Source organism: Aythya fuligula, chromosome 5 (assembly GCF_009819795.1).
Source record: "Aythya fuligula isolate bAytFul2 chromosome 5, bAytFul2.pri, whole genome shotgun sequence".
Classification (NCBI taxonomy): Eukaryota; Metazoa; Chordata; class Aves; order Anseriformes; family Anatidae; genus Aythya; species Aythya fuligula.
In genome coordinates, this window is record NC_045563.1 from 6681411 (window position 1) to 6706001 (window position 24591).

At 51.0% G+C, this 24591-nt stretch overlaps 1 protein-coding gene and 1 long non-coding RNA gene across 4 annotated transcripts in view; both read left to right on the top strand.

The window, feature by feature from the left end:
• SYT16 (synaptotagmin 16) overlaps positions 1 to 4444 on the top strand; it is a 94750-nt gene extending 90306 nt beyond the window's left edge. For all 3 annotated transcript variants that reach the window (XM_032188879.1, XM_032188877.1, XM_032188878.1), the window contains exon 7: positions 1738 to 4444. In XM_032188879.1, the coding sequence (XP_032044770.1) occupies positions 1738 to 2051 (314 nt within the window). In that variant the 3' untranslated portion in view covers positions 2052 to 4444. The remainder of the gene's footprint in view (positions 1 to 1737) is intronic.
• A 10748-nt stretch (positions 4445 to 15192) lies between these two features.
• LOC116490269 lies at positions 15193 to 24235 on the top strand. The gene is made up of 4 exons (XR_004253351.1): positions 15193 to 15250; positions 16450 to 16571; positions 21239 to 21355; positions 21443 to 24235. It is a non-coding gene; the product is annotated as an uncharacterized LOC116490269 (long non-coding RNA).
• The last annotated feature ends 356 nt before the right edge of the window (positions 24236 to 24591 follow it).

Sequence of the window (24591 nt, forward strand, 5' to 3'; positions counted from 1 at the left end):
AAGAAAAAAAAAACACCTTACTCCCCATTTATCTTGAATTCAGGGGAGCTCCCTGCAGCCAGGATGTCCAGGTGAGGGATTAAATGATCGTGGAGGTCTTTCCAACCTTGGTGATCCTGGTGCTTCAGTGCACGTTTTGGTTTGTTAGAGCAAAATAAAGTGACATCTCTGTGAGTATGGCAAGAAATTGTGCCTGGTGGTTATCTGGCTTGGTTTCACATCGAGTTGAGCTTGAGCAGAGTCCTCTCCTGCGCGTTTCGTTTCTGATGGGTCTGAAGTCGTTCCAGATCTCAGCCCCTCGGCATCACCCGAGGGATTTGAGTCGAATGTTCCTGTGGGAATCAGCCCTCCTCTTGGGAAATCAGCTCGCGGTGAAGCAGCTCTTTCCTTCCCAGCTACAATCAGCAAACTCTTTTTTACGTCAGAGCTCCGCTTTTCTGTCTAACGAGTAGGTCTTTGCTGGCACGGTTTACTCATCCCCAGCGTTGTGTTGGGAGCCAAGTTGGCCCCGCTAGCTAATGATTGGGCTGAACTTTCCCCGCAGTAACTCGATAGCTGTACAGCTGTGCAGGCTCACAAATTGCTCCTCGATTGTCAGTCTCCTGACAGCTTTTTCAGCGGAACAGTTTGAGGAGCGGCGAGCCCTGCTTTGGAGACACAGAAGTGTTTTCACACCTGAAGTGTAATTTCACACCTTGTGTCGCTCAGCAGATAAGTGCGTAAAATAGCACATCAAACGGGAACAGAAGAGGATAGACATGCTGTAGACAAGAGACCGCGGCTTGTTATTTATTTCCTATCTTCAGCGCACTCTGAAATAATAATCGCTTGCAGAAACCCAGGCACAGATTTACAGAGGGGTTAGGAAAGGCTTTTTCTGGCCAAGTGATCTGCTACCATCGCCTGCAGAGCGAGGCGAAAGATTGCACAGAGGTGGGGCTATGGGGCTGCAGAGCTCTGCCTAAGACCACCACGTACCGAGGTGAAACAGTTAATACTGGAGGCAGCAAGAGTTTGAAGGGTGGATTTATAGGAACATCAAATTAAACCATCCCTTCCTTTTATTTACTGATCATTTTCTACTCCTTACATTGGCTTAAATAGTGAATACAATTGAGGCCACCAAAAAAATAAGACAAAAATGTAGAACAGGCTTTGAAACCATTGTGTGAGATGAAATCATTTCACTGCACATGCAGGTTTCTTTTCCTTCTTTTTCAGCACCCTTTTCATTTGCTGTTTCAAATAATAGGTCGTAGAGGCTTTTTGTAGAGGCTTTTTTTTTTTTTTTTTCCCCAAATGATAGTGACAGTGAAGCCAAGGGAAGCCGTGGTAGGACAGCTCGAAAGAAGCTTTGTTGTGAGGGAGAGGAAGGGAAGGTGCAGATGCACCGTTTGACGTGGAGAATCCACAGAGATGCTCATGGTTTCAGTTAGTTTTAGGCAGGTTTCCTAGGCTTGGGAACCAGATTTCCTGCATTTTCCAGGAGAATGGCCTGAAGCACTGTTTTTTTCCTTTCTTCTCCCCAGCTAAATATGAGGAAGTCCAAGGGGTGCTGTCATCTGCTGCTTCTTATCCCATGGATTTTACTATGGAGATCATCCCTGAACTCATCTGTTTTGCAGTGCAGACAAAGCTGCGCTGCTTTGAGTGTTTTGGCTTCTTTTTTGATGACTTGGGGCTTTTGTTTAGTCTGTTAACCATTCCAAACATTTTCTTCCCTCTGTTTTGTCCTAGACACCTATGGAAAGCTCTGCCTGCTCAACTCCATGGGCCAGGAGATGTCTCGCTGCAAGACCTCCATCCGCCGAGGACAGCCCAACCCCGTCTACAAGGAAACTTTCATCTTCCAGGTTGCCCTCTTCCAGCTCTCCGACGTCACGCTCATGATCTCCATATACAACAAGCGCAGCATGAAGCGCAAGGAGATGGTCGGCTGGATTTCCATGGGGCAGAACAGCAGCGGGCAGGAAGAGCAAAGTCACTGGCAGGAAATGAAGGAATCGAAGGGGACGCAGGTCTGCAGGTGGCACACGCTGCTCGAGTCCTAATGGTTACGGGGGCAGCCTGCAGGTTCTGGGACCCGTGGGTTGTGATCCCAATCAGCGGGAAGCAGCTATCCCATGGCAAGCACTGTGCTCTGCCAGGTCTTGTACGCTTCAACTTGACTGTCAATGTCATCTGCCATGAGCATTGCAAATGGCAAGGCCTGGGAAGCAAGTTTACTTCTTGTCTTTGCAGGTTGCCCTGCATTTTCCATATCCAAATAATTATCCCAAGGGAAAAGCAAAGGGCAAGCCTACAGAATCCTCTCTTTGGGCCTTGTCTTGCTCATTTTGTCACAGGCCTAACCATCGCAGTCTGATTTAGATGCTGTTTTCTTCTGGGGTAAATTCTCTTTTCCTTTCCTTATTTATATTAATGAAGTTTGCAAACATCCTTGACAGGCAGATAGCTCAGATAGGCTAAACTGCATGCAGATCACGTTCTCTCTCTTATTACCACGTTTTTGAGTCCTAGAAATAAGCATTTGGTACCACTATGGACTGGATTTTTCAGGCAGCATGGGAAAACACTGTTAAATTCTCTGTCAACTTTTAAGTGCCTAGGCATTACTACTGTTTCCTGTACTAACAGTTGATATTATTCATTAGGACTTAATACCACAAATATTTTTAATGAGGCACCCTGTGCACTTGTTAGCCTGTATTGCCATAGGCGTGCATGAGAGGTAACTGGCATCGGTTTTATATCGCAGTTATACAACGCATGTTTAGATGCTTACTTGAAGTTCATGGCTTCTGTCATCATGGATACCAAAAAAAAAAAAAAAAAAATGAAAGACCAGAACAAGCTGCACATCCACCTTTGTGCCTGAATCACACTTTCCTGCATCGTTTTGGCCATGTGTTACTTTGCTCTGTAAAAACGAGGTTCATTCAGAAAAGCATTCCTGTGAGCAGCATGCAGAATGGCTTTCTGGCCGTGGTTTCTCTCATTCAGTTAAGCACAATTCAAGTTCTCTGGGGGCTCTTGTTCAAATGTTCTATCCTGTAATGTCTTCTGGGGATCTGAAAAGGGACCATTTTTGGCATGCTGAGCAGCAGGGAATGCCAGACCACATCACCTCATCGCTGGGGCAAGCTCTCCTACAGGCAAGAAACAGGATCCGGGGGACCCCTCCTAGAGGGGGTGCTGGCTCTGCCGAACCAACACCGGAGAAAAGTTTTACGTTTCCTGCCTCTGACTGAAACCAGTGCAAGGAGCAGGCTTGCTGGATGAGGTGATGACACTTTTATGTAGTTACTCTTCAGATTCAGTTTTGTCATTTTCCATTTTAATCTTTTTTCCTGTCTCTGTGAGTTAAAGTCGTGGAGTCAATGGATAGGGACACGTCTTCGTCTGCTGCCTCACTATTGAACGTTTAGCAGTCGTTTGCTGTTGCAAAGCTGCGTGTGGCACAGCAGAGGATGTTCATCCTCTTGTGCAGTGATGGTACGTAGACAGTAAGGTGCCAAGACATTCAAACTCTGTCAGCGGCCTGATTTTGATTCCCTGCTCTCTTTAGGAGAGGAATGGCTTTCTTCATTCCTGCTGATGGTAGCAAGATGGGAAATATTTTGCTGAAAAGGTTTCTCAGTCCTGAATCACCTCATGTTTTGTTTTTATTGTTTACTGAGACCTGGCACCAAACTCTCCCTCCTGCACCACAATTGTCTCCTTCCCTTCAATGGTGCTGTGCAGATCTAACCAGTGCAAGTTTGGGCACTGGCTTTTTTAACCAAAACTGAGCCTGGGTGCTGGTTTGCCTCACACCCTGTGAAGTGCTAGACCTGGGTTATCACTTGATGTGGTGCAAACAGGCTTTGTTCGCCCTCACGGGGCAGTCCAACAAGACAGAATAATCTGTAGGGAGAAGGACTGCTGGTATAGGTGAGACAAATTGTCCTACAGGTCATGGTTACAGAAAATCTTACACTTACCTGTCTGAGCACCATTTCCAGTGAGACTGGTGGGTGTCCTATGCAGGAGGGCTGTCCTCCACTGCCTTGATAAGCTGGCATAATGTCTGCTTTGCACTACTGGAGCTTTGTATCACAAAGCAGGATCTAACCCAAACACAACTACGTTTTTGACTGCACTGTTAACACTGCTGTATTACCAATAGGAGAGAAAATGAGCATATGAGTGGTAATGAGCAGAACAGGTCGGACTGTTCTTCTTTTACCATGTACTTTTCTTCTGGAAAAAAAAAAAAAAAAAGCACAGGAAACAGCCCAATTCAAAAGGTGCATTTGCTGATTTCAGATGTTTTCCAATCTCTGCATCTGTTTTTCCTGAACTGCACAAAATGTATATATATGCAAGTGTTTATAAGCAATTTTATTATCTGAAATGTGTGTGTATAATAAACTTACTAAGATTCTCTTAGTTACTTCTTGAACTTGCAAAGTATTGCTTACTCTTAATTTAATGATTAGCTAAGGGAAAAGCATAACTCAAAAGTATGTTTCAGAACTGAACTGGAGATAACCCAGGTTTTTAATTGTCTGATTAAAAAGAAATCTTGGAAAAGACCATTTTAAAAAGCAATGAAGTAAACTGGTTTTGGACTTCCATGCTGTTTTCATATCTACATCTTCTCTGAAGATACAGCATAAGGGAAATTGAATTTTAAGATATATTTTCACTGTAGAATAGTGGGAGGCAGGATACTTGGAGTCAGCTAATATCTGAGCATGTTAAAACTTCTCTCTCAGATGCAGTAGCTTCCTGCATCATTGCAACGGCATTTTGGCCTGATGTTTTTAGGAAGAACTTGGAGCGACGGAAAAAGGGATGAGGCAAGGGAAGCACTGATTTTTTTTATTTTTATTATTTTGGAGCTGCTGCTAAACCCGCTGGCACATCCATGCCTTGAGCAGTACGTTTGTGAGGTTCATTAAATTCCTCCTGAAGCCCAGAGGGATTTAGGAATCTTGGGATGAACAGTGTTGGAGGTGCTCATGCTTACGAGCTCTAGTTTGGGGGGGTTGTTGCTTTTTTGGTTTATTTCTCCTTGCAGTGTTGAGTATCTGTGAAATGAAGAAGGATTTGCAGCAGCTCCCCTTTATACCAGAGCTCCCGTAATTCTTCCTATTGACAGTTCGAATTAGTCATTGCTAATATTGATACAGGCTGGCCTTGTGCTCCCGGTCTTTCTCATGTAAATACCACTGCCCTTTCAGTCACTGTCTTAACCCCTTGTTACTTTTAGAAGGGGCTGAGAAGACTGAATTTCCAGAAGTACTTCCATTCCTTGGGAATCTGGCCATGCACTTAGCTCTCCATTGGCATTGGACCTGGAGCCCAGTGCTCTGCCAACCTCCATCCACATGGATGCTGACGGCCATTCTCTGCTTCTGTGGGGCTCCTGGAGAGGAGGGAGGCCATGGGGCAATCAGAGGCTGACCTGGTTTCTGGGAGTGCTTGGGCACTTGCACATCCTCCCTGTGCAAGTTTCCTGACACATTTTCTAAGGTAATCCATCTCCTTTTGATTCTCTTGTCTGGAATCCCCTAAAAGCTTGTTTGAATTTTCTTCTCTTGGGGAGTGGTGGAAAAAAAAAGCTCCCAAACCCACAAAACCATTGTGTGGGAAGGAGCTAACAGCACTGGCATAAGCCCAGAGCGCTGTGGGCAAGTGCTCTGGGTACATCTCTATACCTCCAGCAGCATCATTTGGCTAGCTGCAGTCTGCTCCCTCCTTGGTCTCTCTCCAGCCAGCACACCCCTGTCTTGCTCGGCACTCTGCTATTATTTTACATTTTGTTTTGTTTTTAATGTGTATCGACAGCAGAGCAGAGTGATCTCACCACGTTTGTATTCTCTGCAGTAATGCTGACTTTCAACTGATGCCCGCAGAAACGAGAACCTCTTTTAGCCTGCGGCGCTGCAGCGACAGCTAACTAAAGTGCCCCTTTGTAAAGCCTTCCTCTGGGCTGGCTGCTGGGCCGTCTGATGAGCCTGGGTTTCCTTTCTGCCGCTGTCTTTAATTACTTGGGCCCTGCTGTGTCCTGCTCGCTCCGGCTTGCCTGCGTTTCCCTCACGGGGTGGCGCGGGGTGCGCGGTTCCTGGGGCGCGCGGACAATGCCTGCGGGTATTTTTAGCGGCTGCAGATCCCGAGGAGTTGCCGGGTGCTTTACATAATCGACTGATCTTCAATTGTGAACGTCTTCAGATGTTCTTGGACTCGCAGAGCCAGGGGCTGCCAGCTGCTATTGATCATTTCTCCAGCACAAAGCCGACGGCGGCAGCCTGGCAGAGGAGCGGGCGCTTCCTCTGGTGGTGGTTCGCTTTCTCCTTCGGCTGGTGCTGACCTTGCAGCTAGCGTGCCTGCAGAGCTTTCCTTCCACTCCCAAATTTATCATCGTCTTTAATCTGTGTGATCGCTGCATTTCATCTCTCGGCTGCCTCCTGCCCTCTGCCACAAAGGTGGACGTGGAGGCCAAGCAAAGCCTACGGCCTGCTGCGGGGCATGGCGGCGGGGCGAGCGGCTGCCCAAGGGGCCGGGCTGGAGGTAGGCCGCTGGTGTCCGGCCGGTCTTCTTCAGCAATAAACACAGCCAGATGCTGGCAGGTCTTAGAGCCTGGAGTTCAATGTGGCTGATTTAAGTGTTTATTTGGGATCTGGTGCGGATTTAGCAGGCACGACGTGGAAGAAGTTGTGCAAGAAGTGAAAACCCCCAGCAGTGGCCAGGACAGGGGGAGGGAAGGCTGGGTGCTTGCGCTGCTGCAGACCTGTGGGTTTGGTATTTCTCACCACAACCCCTTAGCCCCAGAGCTGCTGAAGGCATACACAAGGCATACAGCTTTTTTTTTTTTTCCCCTCCTCCTCCTGCCCAGAGTGAGCGCGTGTCTTCCCGCAGCCTGCGCTGTGGGCCTTAAGAAATGAAAGTGTAAATATTTTGTCTCTCACAGCAGCCCAAGGTCATCTTTCTGGAACAGCAAACAGGCACCGAATCCAAAGAAGATCAGTCCGTCATGTGAGTAAGGTTAGCATCTGCACTTACAAATGACAAAGGCTATTAATCCTCATGCTGTAATCCCCAAGCTGTTTGCCAGCTGGCAGCAGGAAGATGTTCCTGCTCAACCCACGCAGCTATCCGTGTTTTTTCACCTTTATGAAGCAGATATAGGTCAATACTGGATAGCCTGGATAACAAACTTGGTAGCTACCATTCATCTCTTCTAGTGTTAAAATTCATCTCCTCTAGCGTTACAATCCCTCTCTTCTCCACGCAAACCACCCCTACGGAAGAGGGTGCAGCAGGAGAGCTGCAGGCTGTGCATCCTCTGCTCCCCAAATCAGATGGCTGAAGGCCAGGTTGCTTCCCTCTGCTCCCCCAATTCTCAAGGGAAGGAAAATCAGGGAAAACAGCATCTGGATACGGCAGGTAAAAGGCCACTTGAGATGTGTTCGATCATCATTTGGGCCTGGGCCCAGTTGAGGGGACGCAGATGGGGCCAGAGGGAGCGATGCAGGTGGTTGTGGTGCTCAGTGCTGTCTTGCACAGCACACAGCCACGTGTCCCCCCCATCACCAGCATGGAGCAGTGGGCAGCTGAGACTGGAAAAAGTTCAAGAGGAGACCCAAGAGCCAGATGGGAACCATGGAGATCCAATGATGCTCATCTCTTCAGAAAATTTGAGAGCAGAGTCTTGGGCCGTGCTCATCAAAAGTATGGTTTAACAGGAATCTCAGCTCCCAGGGGAGCTGCAGGTGTGAGGAGGTGAGGACGTGGTGACCTCCCAGCCCCTGCTGACTGTGGCAGACCAGCACCACGGGGGTACCAAATGCTCTGGAGGAGCCCCTGTAACTTTGTACACATTGTGGGTGGATCTGAACTAGAGGAGTGAGACCAAAAGCTGTTCTGGCCATGGGTGAAGAACGAGAAGGATTCAGACACAAACTGAATTCTTTGCTGAGTCCCGCGACCATTAATTACCCTTCACCTCCAGGGAAGGCATCTTACCGTGCCAAATGATTCCCTCTCCCTTCATTTCTCAGACTTGCGAGAACATTGCAAACTTCTCTTCTCATTAACAGCTGGGAAAAATCATATAATTTTGCCAGTTTTCCTCATCCCTGTTGTGTCTTGTTAACACTTTCCAGGTGCTTTCCTTCACACCACCTCCACCGTGCCATCTCCCAGCCTTTCATTAATATCAGTAGAGATTTGCTCCAAGTCAGGGCCGTGCCTGGCAGCAATATTTTACATTCATGGTGCTCAGGATAAAACCTGTTCTCCGATCTCCTGCTGTCACTATGTGGCATCTCAAGCACAAGGTTTCCAATTAATCCAGTCCCACATCCCTCCTGTTGGCCTCTGCTGGCGCGGCTGTGTTTTTTGTCTTGCTGGGCTCTATTCCCTGTTGTAACTCCATCGACTCTTTCCCAGCAGAGAGTTTTGCCTCCTGCGTGTCATGAAGAGTAAGTGGAGTAATCATTTGGTAGACTTAGCATTTAAATATTGCGTGGCATTTATACATGTGTATATAAAAACGTTCTTTATGGTAGAGTGCCCCCGGGCATTTGCATGAAGCACATTTCAACGTACGTTCGACTGTTGATTTAAGCACACTGTACATAATAAGTCATTTTTAGTGCATATTGGCTTCTTTCTCTATTGGAACAATGCACTTTTCTGGCAGGGATGGGTCTTCGTAGCCCCTTGGCTGCATTTACTGCTGGCCTTGGTGGATTCTCTGGCCAAGGTGTGCATGGCCTCTCTTGTACATGCCCTGGGATGTGATAGTGTTTCATCTCCAGCTGCTTGGCAGGTGGATGCCAGAGCTTTTGGGGTGCCTTGGCACCAGGCAGCACAGCGAGCTCAGTCCCTGCACCTCCCTCTGGTGCTTGGAATAATCCCCTGGGTGATTTTCCTTCCTTCTCTGCCGTCATGTCCTTGGGCTGGTTGGTACACCAAGAAATGCGGAGTGACCTGTGGCTGAGCGTGCGTCAGGAGTTACACGGGTCTCAGCTCTCCTTTCCCAGGAAACACGATGTATCCTCTATAAATCGATCACTTAACATCACATCAATATGGACAAATTAATACAAATGCCAGCTCTCTAACTCCTGTCTCTATAAAAGCAGGTCTTGTAGAGCTTGGATTTATTGCCGATTTATAAATATGTCTATAAAAGGAGAACTGCTCTGCTCTGAAGGTTACACGGAACAAATTCATGTACCCTTTTAGTTTTCATAAAGTTCAAAGATTGCACTGAAAATTGTACCTCCTTTCTAGCTAGTGGATGACTGGTGCTGACTGGTGAGGCCACAGGAATGGTATGAGCATCGTTTCACTTGCTACGTGTGGGACTGGAAGAGATAAGCTGAAGTGCAAAACTGTGATAAAAAAAAAAAAAGAAAGATGAAAAATACGATGAAAAGATGTTTGGATATTCAACAGGAAGAGTGATATGGGTTTATTCTTAGCTTTTCATGTACTTGACAATGAAACATTTTTATTCTACTTAAGTGTTAACGTGCATGATCATACAATATATTGCCTCTCGCTAATTATATGCTGTGTTAGGAATACTAATGTCTAGATGATATCTGACTGGGGAGAAAGAAAAAAAAAAAAAAGCATTAAACTCAGTTTCTGCAGAATTCTGGGCTGAAATTACCCACACACACACACAACCATCCACACCTCACCAGCACTCCTGTTTTGTTTCGGTGAGCAATGCCGCTCCAGGTTTTTATCAATAAACTGGAGGCAGATGGCTCATGTAGACATGCAAGAACCAGCGCGGCGTTCTTGTTGTGGCAGATCCGAGTGAATATGCATCTAGGAGAGGCACACGCATTGTGTTCAGAACAAAGATGCAGGTGGCCGGTGCATAATGCATGGCTGGGGGGAATGGGAATGTGCCCCCTCTGTCCCCCTGTCTGTCTGCACGGATGGACAGGGGGATAGGGGGGGCTCTGGGTGCCCCCTGTGGCCAGGGTGGCCAAGGGGAGGATGTGTTTTGCTTTGGAAATGGAGCCAGGAGCTTGAAAGTTGTCTTTCCCATGAGAGCTGCTCCTGGTTAGCCGTGTCTTCTGCATTTGCTCGGTCCCTTGTTCTCGACCGTGGTGGTTGGGCTGACACGAGGCCGGGCACAGCACCGTGGTGGTGGGAGACCTGTCCCTGTCTGGTGGCCATATGGCCTGCAAATACCCTCAATCATGCTTTGCTTGCTTGCAGTATGCTTCTGTCAGGTAGCAGATGTAATCCACGGCCGTGTTAAGCTAGGAAAAGACGAAAGTTAAATAATAATTCAGAATCAATGATTCTGAACTGGGGGTGATTTTGAAGGAGAGCACCAAGAGCGGTGGTTTATTAGGAGGAACCAGGACTTCTGAATCCCTGCTGGCACCTGTGGGGCTGGCTCTCCAGGGCCGGCCCAGAAACAGCTCCTTCTCCTGGTGGCTTCTCCCTCCAGATGCCCCAGCAGTGGCTGCACGAGCCCAGCCAGGGCGTGCGGCAAACCCAGCCCAAAAAAACCCACCCTGCTGGTGCAAATCTGGGCTGGCTGACAGCACACCGTTTCCCCATGCATTTTTCTGCAACACATTTACAATTCATGCTGCCCATCTCCCACCCTTGATTCCCCTGCAAACGCCAGGCTGTGTTTTGTTTTGTTGTGTTCCCATTATTCTACTCTTCCTCCAGCTGCATGTTAATCCACCGCTCGGAGCTGCTTCGTTCCTTGGCAAAGCACCAAGTGCTGTTTTGCCAAGATAGCCCTGATGTCATCCCCATTCTGGCCAGGTGGAGAAGTCACATTTTTAATGTCGGGAAGCCGAGTCTTGAATTTCAACGAAAGAGTGATATCATTTTGCATGAGAGGGCGAAAGCATTCCCACGTCTCCATCAGCTCGGTTTGGGCTGGGGAAGCTGAGCTGTCTGCCATCTGTCTCCTCGCCAGTCTCTCCCCCATCGTCACCGTTTCTGAACGGTTTGGCCAATTTCAAGCACAGCTGAGGGAAGGGTGAACGTCTCGAAGCCGATCCCGTGTCTACGACTTGCGTTACCTGGCAGAGGCCATGGGGTGCAGCCCCAGCCCCGCTCCGTGTGCTGCCCCTGGTGGGGCTGGAGGTGGCCGAGGGGCTGCGGTGGGATTTGGGGAAAGAGTGGAAACGTGTATAAGAAAGGTGTTCATTTGCTCTGTTGCTCCCCAGCTGGCTTCTGTTGTCTCACTATTGATTTTTTAAATGTAAACAGGGCGACGAAACAAAACAGCCCCCAGCAGATCCTAAAATACCAACAGAAAAGGGCAGAAAGGCAGAGCTCTAAGGCTGGAAAAGCCAAAAGGAGCTGGCCTTGCAGGCTGCGGGCAGGGCTGGGCCCAGGCTGCTCAGCCCCTCCGTGGTGGGCCAGCAGCTGCAGGGCTCCGGCAGCTGGAGCTGAACATCCAGATGTGCTGGGACGAGGGGAAGATTTGGGGGATTTTGTGGGCTGGGGCAGCCGAACGGGCCAGGCCAGGGGGAGAAACCGGAGCAAGGCACACCAGGTACACTGCTGGTGGACACTGCTCGGCGTGTCGGGTGCGGATGTCAAGCGTTTCAGGTACATTTTATCATTTTAAAACACTTTCTGCATGCCTAAAGCTTTGTGCCAGTGGAGCTCGGGCTGTGTTCAGACACACGGCGTGTCTGCAGGTGCACGGCGCCCGGCAGGGCTGCTGCTCCTGCACCCGTCCTTTGGGTGCGTGGTGCTTCAGGTCAGACAGCACATTCATTTCGTGCACTGGCCCTCAACAGCTGGCTGGAGGAGATGTAACTCTTTGGAGATGAAGAAACCAATCTTCTCTAATTCTGTGAGGCAGTTGGAGTAAAGTAAATGCTAATGGTTTTGTTTGTTTTTCGTTTTTCTTTCTTTTTATGTTCCCAATTGCCCTAAACCATTTTAAAATATGTTTATTATTTTATTACAGCGCTGACTGTGCTAGGCAATCTTGCTTTCCAAAGAATTAAAAAAAAAAAAAAAAAAAAAAGCTACTCTTCTATTGTCTGCTTGCCCGGGTTTTATCTCGTGCAGTGCGCATTTGAAGTCTTATCTTTTCAAATAATATCACTGTCAATAGAGACTTTGGTCCCAGTTCACGGGTCTGTTTAATTTCCACTGCACGAAAACAACGTGCGCTTCAGCTGGGCAGCGACTCCTGAGCGGGCATCCCTGGCAGGGGGGGAAAGCTCCTTCCCCTGGGAGAGGGGGGCTGCTCACATCCCATGGCAATGCAGGGGATGGGATGGGATGGGATGGGATGGGATGGGATGGGATGGGATGGGATGGGATGGGATGGGATGGGATGGAGCAGCTGCTGTGCATCTCCCTTCAGGTCGTGTGACCACTGCTTTGTCTTAGCAGGGACTCTGTTTCCCTGTGCTCTCTGCCCCCTCAGAAAGGGGTCAAAGAACAGCAGCGAGGTTTGGATTTTGGAAGAATTTGCTCTGGGCTTCTCAGGGGATGGCAACTCTTCTTGGAGCCAGCTGGGGGAAGATGAGCTGACCTCTCGGCTGCAAGTTACTGCCAGCTAGTAAGTCCCACTTGTTTGCTGACAGGAGAGGGGAAGACGTGCCTTTGCAGCAGAAATTGTGTTGAATGTTAAAAAAAAATCACAGTCAGTTTCGGGAACACTGGAGTAACGCACTCTGTCATTCGCTCGGCTCCTAGATGCAGAGTAGGTGCTGCCGTGTCTTCCTTTTCTATCTCCGTATCCAGAAGTGATATTACTGAATTAATTATGACATCTTTGTGAAGAGCTGAAGCATCGCTCAAGTCCTCTATTCAGCAGCAGAGAAATGTCAAATTCATCTCACAGTAAATTTAAAATTACACCAACCTGAACTATCGCTACTGGCAGCATAATAATAAGGCAGGTAATCAAAATCAATTAAATTCCAGTGCCTTCCTATTGTCCTGGAAAATTCAAATTTGAAATTAGTTTGAGTTCGTTTGACTTTTCAATAAAAGGAGCAGAACTTGAGAGATAATTGAAGTAAGTATGTGGCCGTGACTGATCTTTTCTCAAGCTGCAAGGACCAGAGATGTGTGCACGCACCGTGTATCGGTGCAACCAGATGCCCAAAGACGAGGGAGTGGCTGGTTTGAGGCTGCTCTTAAATGGGACTTGGGCCTGCCACGAATACAGGGCTGGTCTTCATGGCACCCTTCCCAAGGAGCACCCTTCTCCTCGGGAAGGGTGCTGACCAGATCCCAGGGTGCTGGGCTGATCTAAGAGGAGGTTTGGGCTCTTTCTGTGTGGTGTCTGCTCATGCAGCAGCCCATATTCCTGCCCATGGGATTTCAGGGTGCTGTGGGGGAGCTCTTTTTGGGGTCACTAGTGCGTGTGCCACAGGCAGGGTGCTGTGATGGGGCATCCCAAAGGCCAGTGTGCCCAGAGGGGGTGGTGGGAATGGGGGAGGAGGAAAGAGGAGTGTGACCCAGAAGGACAGCAGCAGAGCTCGGCTCCCAGCTCATACTGCTAGCAGCCCCAAATTGGAACCTCCACTTCCTCAGCTCCTTCCAGCTTACTTTTCTCCCCATTTTTCCCTCTCCCCATCCTGGGGCAGACACCCAGCACCCTTTTCCTTTTCCCCTGCAGCTGCCTCTCTGCTCCATACATCCTCCATCCTGCCCAGACGGGACACTTTCTGCCTTTCCACCCCTGAAGCCTGGAGCAGAGCTGTCCCCTCCTAGCTCTGGCATTTCTCATCCCCATCCTCTGCTCTGCCACGATGTCCCGGGCAGCTCCTCACCCCTTTTTCCAGCTCTGAGTTGTGGCATCCCACCCCATCCCATAGAATAGAATAATAGAATATCCCAAGTTGGAAGGGACCCACAAGGATCATCGAGTCCAACTCCTGGCACCACACAGGTCTACCCAAAAATTCAGACCGTATGACCAAGCGCACAGTCCAAAGGCTTCTTCAACTCCAACAGGCCAGGTGCCATGACTCCGTCACTGCGGAGCCTGTTCCAGTGCGCGGCCACCCTCTTGGTGAAGAACCTCTTCCTGATACCCAGCCACAGCTTGACTCCATTCCCTTGGGTCCTATTGCAGGTCACTAAAACGAATAGATCAGTGCTTACCCCATTCCACCCTGTTCCATCCCATCCCCATGTCCCATCCCATCCCATCCCATCCTCTTCCATCCCATCCCCAAGTCCTGTCCCATCCCATCCCATCCCCATGTCCCATCTCATCCCACCTCGTTCCACCCCATCCCCTCGTCCCATCCCACCCCATCCACTCTCCATGTCCCATCCCTTCCCATCCCATCCCCATGTCCCATCCCATCCCATCCCATCCTGTTCCATCCCATTCCCATGTCCCATCCCATCCCATCCCATGTGCCATCCCATCCCATCCTCTTCCATCCCATCCCCATGTCCTGTCCCATCCCACCCCATCCCATCCCACCTTGTTCCACCCCATCCCCACGTCCCATCCCACCCCATCCGCTTCCCATATCCCATCCCATCCCATCCTGTTCCATCCCATCCCCATATTCCATCCCTTCCCATCCCATCTCCATGTCCCATCCTAACCCATCCCATCCCATCCCCATGTCCCGTCCCATCCCACCCCTATGTACCATCCCATCCCATCCCATCCCATCCCATCCCATCCCATCCCATCCCATCCCATCCCATCCCATCCCATCCCCATGTTCTGTCCCGTCCCATCCCATCCCATCTTGTTCCACCCCATCCCATCCCCATCCCCACGTCCCGTCCCACCCCATTCTATCCCACCCCATCCCATCCCCATGTCCCGTCCCATCCCATTCCATTTTGTCCCATCCCATCCCATCCTGTACCTTCCCATCCCACCACGTTCCACCCCATCCCATCCCATCCCATCCCCATGTCCTGTCCCATCCCACCCCATCCCATCCCCGCACCCCCGCGCCCCGCCAGTGATGGGCAGAGCGTCACGGTCTCCTAGCAACGCCCCTAGCAACGCCCCTAGCAACGCCCCTAGCAACGCCCCTAGCGACGGCCCCGCACCTGCTCCCGCTGGACCAATCGGCGCGGGGCGCAGCTGGGCCCCGTCTCGGCGCTGCGGCCGGGGGTGATGCTGGGCTCAGTGCTGCGGGGACCCGGGAGCTGCCAGCACCGCCAGCACCGCCAGCACCGCCAGCAGGAGCAGCCGGCGGCTCGCAGGGGCCAGGGGAGGACGGGGAGCAGCCCTCCTGCTGCAGCCGGGCGGGTGAGTGGCCGTGGAGGAGCGTGTGGTGGAGGGGAGGAGCGGGGTTTTGCTGGTTCTGCTTCCCCGGTGGGGTGTCGGCACGGAGGAGGTTTGTGGGGTGAGAGCTGGGATCTGCTGAGCCTCGGCAAGGGGTGAGGAGCCCAGCGGGAGGCTCAGCTGGTCGTCCTGCAGAGGTGTCTGCGGCTCGGCCGGGCTGCGTGGGGCTCTGGGGAAGGTGGCTGGCATCCGAGGCACCTCGGCGTAGCCAAAGCAGGACTCTGGGAAGTGTCCGTGGCTGCTCGTTTGGTGCCTGTTAGCTGAGTGTCATCTCCTGGGATGAGGCAACCATCCAAATTTAGACGTCTTGCAGCTGCGAGACAGGCACGCACGCACACGCTCTGCTTTTCTCTCTCTCTTTCGCAGGGGTTCGAGCTGTTTGTTTTTCATTCACACACCTAAAAGTGTGAGTGGCTGCACACGCACGTGAGCGTGCAGAGCTGGGGACGCACGCACAGAGCTGTTTATGCTCCCCACCCGGAGCAGGAGGTGCTCTCACTGCCCCTTGCTAAATGCTCCCCCCAGGAGGAGAGGCATCGGCTGGGTGCTGCTGCGTCTCCTTGCAGCCCAGGAACTGGCCGGTGCACAAGGCAAACACCGAAACGTGCGCGCTGCAATCGCTCTGTTGAATAAAGCTGGTAATCTGCCTTCCCCCGAGCCGTGCGACTCTGCAGGAGTGTGGGTGTGCGCGCGTATGGGATAGGAAATCAGCGCTACTACTCGAAACGATGCTGTGGTTTTAATAGCCTCCCTCCAGCTCTCCTCCCAGGCTGACAAGAGCTGAGCGAGGAAATAACGCGCAGTTTTAAAGGGCAGGGATCAAGGCAGCGATCGCGCTCTAGCTGAGGAAACTTCCGGATATTCAGGGAGCAAGCTGTATTTTTGCAGCGTTTGTTCTGGGAGGATTGCAGCCATACCACCGAGAGACCGAAGCAAATTTCCTTAATGTTTGATTTCACTTTCCTGACGCTCGAGAGGGTGTCTAGGCAGCCAGGTCAGAGTCAGAGCGCTGGATGTGACACCAGAGCTCTGCTTGCCCTGCTAGCGAGCCCCGCGGGGCTCCTGAGATAGCGCTCCCCTCCCTTGCAGCCCAGCTTCGTGCCGCGTACGTCCCGGCTTTGCCACCTGAGCCATGTGTGTTTCTCCTTGCTCCCCCGTGGCAGGTACCGTTCAGCAGTGCCGTGCTGCCAGAAATGCTCGCTGAGCCCGTGCGAGGAGGAAATCTCACCGGAGCTGCTGGCGTTACCCCAGAAAGACCCTCTGCAGACTGACTCCACGGCCTCAGGTAACCACCAAGTTTGCAGACTCCAGCCGGTCGGGCTTGCCTTTGGGGTGAGGGGAATGGCTTGGAGGAGTGCTCACAGGAGATCAAGCTGGGGATGGGGTTTTATTCTTTGCTGCATGTGGCCTGAGCTTTAGCCGGCCCCTTAGTCAGAGGGGTGCAGGCAGCGGGACTGCAAGGACAGGGAGAGGAGAAGTCCCCCGGTTTTCATGCACTCGTGAGAGCTATTCGGATGCTTGTGCCTTGCCCAGAAATGAGTTAGGGAGCTCTGCAAAGCAATCAGCAAACTAAAAGGAAGGCAGGTTTAACGTGCAAAGCCAGCAGCTCCCGCCAGCAGACAGCAGCAAGGCTTTTACCTGCCCACAGGTGAATTTAAGGGGCTTTCTCTGCCTGAGCAAGGAGTAGGAAATCTGTCCCTGTTTGGAAGAGCTGCAATCGATCGGCAGTCTGTGTGAAATCCTGGGGCTGGCATGTGTTTTCGATCCACATGTTCGCCTGCCTGTGGCTTGGTAGCTTTGAGTTATCAACCGGAAAGCCCCCGGTGGGACCAGCTGCTTGTCCTGCCAGTGGCGGAGGAGAAACGCAGCGGCATGGCACGCGAAATCAGAGCAGGGTTTCAGCCGAGCTCTCCTTAATTGCGAGCGCTGCTAAGGTTAGAGACGGGGGAATTTATCACTGCAGTTTGACGGCGGTTGCAAGGACGTTACGGTATTTCCAGCCATGTCAAAGTCACAGCTCCTGCTGGTAATAAATGCCCGGTTCTGCGTGCTCAGAAGCCTCCCTCGGGTTTTCTATTTGTGCATGCGAGAGATGCTCAGAAACGGTTTCCACCTCGCACATTGATCATCTTCTCCCGTGTTAGGAAACCCCGCAGGGCACGGGCACATTTTACCAACCACCTTCCACGTGCAGTGTCGGCAGCTCTGGCTCGGCCAGCGAGCCCCTCTGCTTGCCCCCTGCAGACATCTGCATCGACGTGCTGATAGTAGCAGCTCCTACAGCCCTGACACTGCAGCACCATGAGGCAGGGATGGGTTTTCCTCCAAGGAAAGGAGGAGATACTGAGTGTAGGAGCTCTCCCCAGCTCTCGCATACAATGTCTGGGGCAGAGCTGGGTCTAGCATGTCCCTCTCCCTTGCCCCAGGTGGGGAGGCATGAGCTTTGCCTTCTCCTGGCTGTTTGTTTTCATTCATTAAGCCCCACTTTGCCCCCTCTCCGGTTTGACTTGCAGCCCTCTCGAAATCACCCAGCACTAATTCATACCGCAGAGGGGCTCCAGTCGCTGGGTGATGGGGGAGCCCGGGGCCAGATGAAGACAATTTCTTGCAATTTGCAGCTAGACCACAAAGTTGCCGTGTTATAAATCGATTTCCATTTCAATTTAGATAAGATAGCCCTCTGCCCAAACACGCCTAATAACTCTGCGGGTCCACGCAGTGCTGTAATTATTCCCGGAGAAATGAATAGGAATGGGCAGATTTTTGCTCTTTTTTTTTTTTTTTTGAAAGCACAATTAAAGGCCTCGCGAAGCTGCGCTGGAGTGATGCAGGCTGGAGAGACGGAGGCGTCTATTCCCTCGCTGCCGCGCGTGGGATTTATGCTCCGAACTTCCATTAGTGCTAATGGCAGCCGGAGCCGCCGCGCTCCTGTGTGCCGCGCATGCCGAGCAGGCGGCGGCGGCGGGCGGGCGGCGGGGGGCTCAACGCGCTTCCCGAGGTCTATTCCAGGCTGGGAGGACAAATATCAGGCTCAGGACCCACCGGTTAGCCCCTGGAGGGGGAAACTTGGCTCTGTGCCGTTGTGGTGTGGCGCTGAAGAAATGTAATGTGATTAAGATGTATCTGTCTCCGAGCTTGAGTGAGGCGGAGGCAGTGACTCATACCACCTTGCTGTAACTGTCAAAACACTTGGCTGGCGAGAATAGCCTTCTACACAAAAAGCACTGATTCAATATGTTTATATTTAAACAAAACGCTGAGGGGCTGATTCACTGCGGCATTACTACCGCCGTGCGTGCCTGCAGCTCCGGCCAAGCAGCCCCGAGGCACGCACAGAGGCCGTCCGCTCTGACTTTCAGAGAAGGATTAGAGCAAGGCTGGCAGCTCGCGAGCCTCCTGCCCTGGAGTTTCTGGGCTTTGCCAGCAGCGAGCATCGCGGTGAGCAGCTTGTGTCTGCTTTGCTCTCTGTGTCTTTTGAGTGGCTTTGCGCTTTCAAGTGGGAACGCGTCCTCTTAACATCAGCCTCGCAGCCCAGAGGTGCGCTTGGTGTTCAGCTGCTGGTTGCTGCCCTTCCTTGCTCCTAAAGCAAGTGCTGGGGGTTGTGATAGCTCCACTGCTTTGCCTGATGTTGTGAGGTCTTTGGGAACTGACTGCGGTTCCCACCCGAGGGCTATGTCCTGAGCTGGTGCTGTCCGTACCCTGCAGACTTGGCAGGCAGAGGGCTGGTGCCAGCTGGATGCTCGCCCAACCCACTGCCAGGACGGTGATTTGCATCCCTCTCAGGACACAATCCTCTCCCTCTGAGAGCAGCCCGGGGACCAGTGGGGACAGGGCAGCGTGGTGGGGACAGCTGCAGGCTCTCCTGCACCGTGGCTCACCCTCATGCAAGACAATTATGTCTGGAAGGGGCCTGGGTCCCAGGAAACTGCATCTGCCACAGCCACTCCAAGCTGTTTGCCAGTTTTTCTTCAGGACCACGCATGCGAGGGGCAATGACTGTCCCACTGTTACCCTCCATCTCTGGGGGAAGAGACATTCCTGCTGCCAGTGACAGCAAAGGAGAGGTTTGCATGGAGCTGAAGGAGACCGAGGGCTCTGCACATAGCAGCAGCGATGCTCTGCATGCTGTGCTTGTCTATCCTGCCTCTGCTCATTTTGTGCTTGCAGAGCACACAGGCAGAGCTGGGTCTGTGCTTCTGCCTTTTCGCTGAAAACCACCAGGGAGCGAGTTTTAGCATTTAGAAGCCCGGTTTGAAGGAGAACAACGAGCCCCTGGTTGGCTCATCAGCCTGTACGCTGAGTTTGGCTCCTTTCCCATCCCTGATGGCCCGGGTGGCCATGGGAACGCCAGTTCGTCTTTCATACCTCTGTCCTCAGAGTAGTCTGAGGAAAAACGTAATGTTCTCCTACCCCACAGCGCAGGGAGGGTAAATGCTTTGGGACTGCACTCAGAAAACACAGAGAGGGGCTTTAACCTAGGAGAATCTACTACCAGAGTAGTTAAGTGCTCAGGGTGCCCGGTCTCCAGCGTAATTCAAATACTAGGATAAAACCTGCCAGCACCGAAGGCTGCTGCACGTGTGTTTGAATGAGTGTTTGTGGCTGCCCAGAGATTACTGCAGCTGTGTCCTGGTGCAGGGAGCATCTCTGGTGTGTGCAGTGGGTCCAGTGTGACTAAAACACGGCGTTGTCCTGTTGCAAGGGTGGCAGACCCCTTCTGATACGTCTGTGGTGGGAACGGTGCTGCTTTGTGGGATCCACGTCAGGCCAGTCCCAGGGCTGGGGGACTTGGCTCCAAATCAGGTGCTAAGCCATCAGTCAAGGGTTTTCTGCCCCGGTTTGTAATGTTCTTTTACAGCAAACATCCATCCTTGCTGACTTGAAATTCAGGGAGAAAACACAAGAAGAACCTCCTGTGGGGGGGTCTGTCCTCTGTGGCCACCTCTGTGGGGTTTTGGTGCAGAGGGAGGATGGCGGAGCACATCGCCTCCTCCCCTGCAAGACCTGCACCAATATCCTTTCCCTCCCACCTGCAGCGAGGACTCCAGGAGCTCCCCAAGCCCACCCTGTACGATGAGGTCTGGTTTGGCTGCCATGCTATGCGGTAGAGATGCGGCCCAGAACCAAACCCTTTATTGCCTCAGAAAGCCGGGTTTTACATGCCCCTGTAAAGGATCTCAGCGTGGGAAAGAAATGTATGCCCTGAGTGCCTCCAGATCCTAACTTTTGGGGACTGCCTTTAAAATCCACCACAGCAAGATCTCAAAAATGTGCCCATTTAAACGCAAACCACGGCAATCAGAGCGGGTTTTGGTGCCCCACAGGCACACGCCTCCCGGGATCGCGTCACGAACCGGGCACCACAACCGGGCCCTGGTTCTCCCGGGGGTCCTGAGCTGCCCAGCACCACATTTATGGTCTCGTCGAGGTGCTTTAACCCCACATCTCCCCCCCGGAGGAGCACAGCTGGGAGCAGGGCGAGCAGAAAGCCCCGACCCCAAAGGGGGGGCACCGAGCCCAGGCCCCCGAACCCCCCACACTGCGGTAACCGCCGCAGCTCCACCGGCCGGGCCCGGCGGCTCCTCCGGGCCAACACCACCCCCTAGCGGGGCCGTGCCGTGACAGGGGGGCCTCAGGAGCTGCCTGGGTAATAGTGACCCCCAGCCGGCCTCTCCCCTCCCCAGAGACCCCCCTCTGTAACGAGGGGACCCTTCTGCAGCCCCCCGAGCCCCCCAGCTACGCCCCATTAGCCCGCGGGGGCAGCGCTGCCAGGGCAGGGTCTGCGGGGCTGGAGGGCTGCAGGCTTGGAGACCCCCCCTCAGGTTTTGCCTTTGGGGTGTGGAGAGGGGGCTGTGGGGTCGGGGGGAGCGCGGTGCCGTCTCTGGACCCCCTGTGCTGCCACAGGCATGGCGGCAGCGTGACCGAGCCTCTTCTCCTTCTTGTTTTGCGCAGAGCTGATCTCATCGGGGCCTACCAAACACATTAACGACGTCGAAAGTAGCCTACTTTAAGAGGAAATATGCAGAAGAAGAACATTTACATCAAGATTGCCATGAGTATTGTCCAAAAGTGAGTAGCTTTCTCCTTCCAGCTCCCGTCCTCCCTCGGTGTCATTCCTCCGTACTAAAGACCCCTTTGATGCTCTTTGCTCCCCAGCACCTGATACTACCCGAGGACCGGACTTGTATTCTAAAACTTTCTCTCCAGAAACTCCGATTCCTGGAAGACCCTGAAGCCTACCTCCGTAGGTCTGTATTAATTAACAATCTGTTGAGGAAGATTCACCTAGAGACAGAGAGGGAGAGCTATGAATACTTTAAGGAGGCTCCGTGTTATAGGACTGCTTACTCTGACGCACGAAAACGGCTGAAGTTTATGGTACACGAGTGCTGTTCCCAGTCGCTCTATTATGAAGAGCTGCATTCGTATCGTATCGTGCCTTATTCTGCAGAGAACGCCGTTTACGGAATGGGCTACACAAGCAGCCACTTGGAGCAAAATTCTCAACTGCTTATTTATAAAATGAATTAAAGTAGCTGTTAGACCCACCTATGTTTGTTTCTGAATGCTTGAACTGCTTATTGAGGTGTTGAGATGAGGCAGTAATTGCAGAGATACTTAATGATCAAGCCGGGTGCGGTAGGAGCTGAGCGGGTGGCACTTTGAAACCCACTCGGCAGCCCCGGTGTTAACCCCGTGGCTATGAAGTACCTTGGCACACACACAGAGCTGGTGCAATACACAGGTCCTTACCCGCCGAGGCTGTGTGCAGCGTGTTGTGTAGAAGCAAAGCCGCATTTGAGTTCTCTGTGTGTAGATACAGACATTGAAAATCACTTTGCAGTTAAATTCTGCCATCCCTGGCGGAAGGGGAGCCCCCAAAGTATCAGAATAGTCTAACAGTGAGGAGTAAAAAGCAAGTTATTTACATAAAGGCATAGATAGAAAGTTTCTTTGAGGAAATGTTTGGAATATGAAGGAGTCAGTGCCAAAGGAAACAGCCTTTTGCTTAGGATTTTCAGAGACTAACTCGCCTGCTACTTACAAGACACTCTATACTGAGATCTACAAGGGTTTTTTTTTTTTTTTTAGAATAATTGCATTCACCTTTTTACATATTATTATCTCTTAGCTGGTATCTATTTTGCTATTTTAATGCAGAACAGAATGACTCACAGGAAAAATTGTTTCTTCAGCCCGCCATCAGTGTTTCCTTAGCTTCATTTGATTCTTCCCCTAGTTGTTTCCCTGATACTTTTCTGCATGCTAATTTGCTGTTTGGCCGGAGGTTCACATTGGTGCTAGGGAATAGACAGTCATTTATTTTTACGTGGAATAAACAAGGCAGAAAAACAACCATAACTCCTATCGATAGAGAATGAATGTACGTGACAGATGCTAGTAAAGCCTCAGAGATTCTCCTGATGAAGCTACTCAGCATTCGTAATAGTGTTTCAGGTCAAGTGAAATGTCTAATTTCAATCTGGGAATTAACCTTAGGATATGTAAATATATATTTCGCAAGCTATGAAATGACATGAGAGGCGTTCAGCAAATCGATGACTACAAGTGGAAAGTTTTATAGCTGCCAAAGCTATATCATGAAAATACCAAAGAGTAATATAAGGGAAAAGATGATGCTCCAGCAATGGGGTCAAAAGCAAAGATTGCACTATAACCTGTGGAAATGTGATTGATGAGCCTGTAAATTATCAGTTACTGATACACCTGCTGTTCACCGGAGGGTGGCTCGCAACCCAGAATCACTGAACAAATACGCAAAATGGGCCAAAGCCTGTCCTAGAGGGCTGTTGGTTTCCAGTGAAGAAATTGGCTTTGCCTGGCTGGCTATCACCCCCGCAGCTTTAAAGCAAAGTAGGTAACAGCACACACTCAGCTGGAGGCAGATATGTATCTAAGAACCTGATTTTTTTTATTTTTATTATTATTTTGAAAGGCTTGTCTCATGCAGGTCTGGCCGATGCTATTTCTGAGGCATTATGGAGTACGAACAAATACCATTGCTCGACAGGGATGTGTTTAGTGTAGGATTCCTCCTGTAACCCTGCCCGGAGCATCTTAGTTGTGTGTGTTGCACATATCATCACAGCTGTCAGGCACGTGTTCATAGCGCAGGAAAGAAAGATAGGAAGGCAAGAGCAGAAGGTGTGAAGAGCAAAGTCAACTCCTACATCAGCAATTGGAAGCAGGACAGGTTTAGGGGATAGAAAGGAGCAGTTAAACACAACTTTTTAATGAGAAAAAAATGCAACAGCTTATTTCAAAACGAGGATAACCAGCAAACTGGGGAACACGAACAGCACAGGTATTGCAGTGAGGCTGGAAAAACAGGGCAGTGCTGGTTTTGGGAGGTTGTTACGAATGTTCAGGCTGTGAGAAGCAGCTTTTGTTTTTGTGTTGAGGCAGGGTGTATTTCTTTGCCTCTTCCAAAAGGTGTCGTCAGCCCCTTGCTGTGCAGCACAGGGGGCTATGCCTCCCTCCCAAAAAACTCATGCTGGGCCCTGTTCAGGGAGTCTCCAGCTACGAGGGTCTGTGTCCAGCTCGACAGGGGCCAGCTGAGAGAGGCTGGATAATTGCTAATTGCCAGCTGGGTGCAGCAGCCCTGGTACCACAAGCAGAAGCTGGAAGCCAACCCCATGCTGCACAGGAGGGGGCTGGTGGGTGCCATGAGAGGTGCTGTGAGTCTCCGGGGAGCTCCTGGCCCCTGGGATCCTCCTGGGGACACAGAGGCCAGGCCTGCTGGGTGTTACAGGGCAACTATTCCTCTTGTCTGGTGTTTCAAAATATGTAACTTGCTGCTCTGAAGTGATGCAACTTATACACTTCCTTGTTCTTTGTGTGCTTCTGCCTGAACTCATAATGATCTAGCTACTACGTGAAATGCTAAAATGCTTTTGTTTTACCTCTGACTTAATTTATTATATTCATACGATAGTCCTGGCCTGAAAAACAAACTTTTTACATAAAAATTGTTGCAATGGAGTAAAAAAGCTCAGTAGGGTTAAAGCCTTTAAACCTCACCTGAAAAAAAACAGCAGTGCCCCTGTCAGATTCAGCTCTGAATGCTGATTTCCTTGCCCACTGAAAGGGGCAGGTACTTTCTTGCCTAGGGAAAGCTTCTCTGATAACGTGCTGTCTACTGAACAGGTACAACAGATGCAGATCTGGATCAGATAACAAAACTGCTTGGGCTACCCATGAAAGAGGGTAATGTTTTACTCGTGTTTTTCTCACGTGTTGTTTTCTTGAACAAAATACATTGTCTGATTTTTAATTTTATTTAT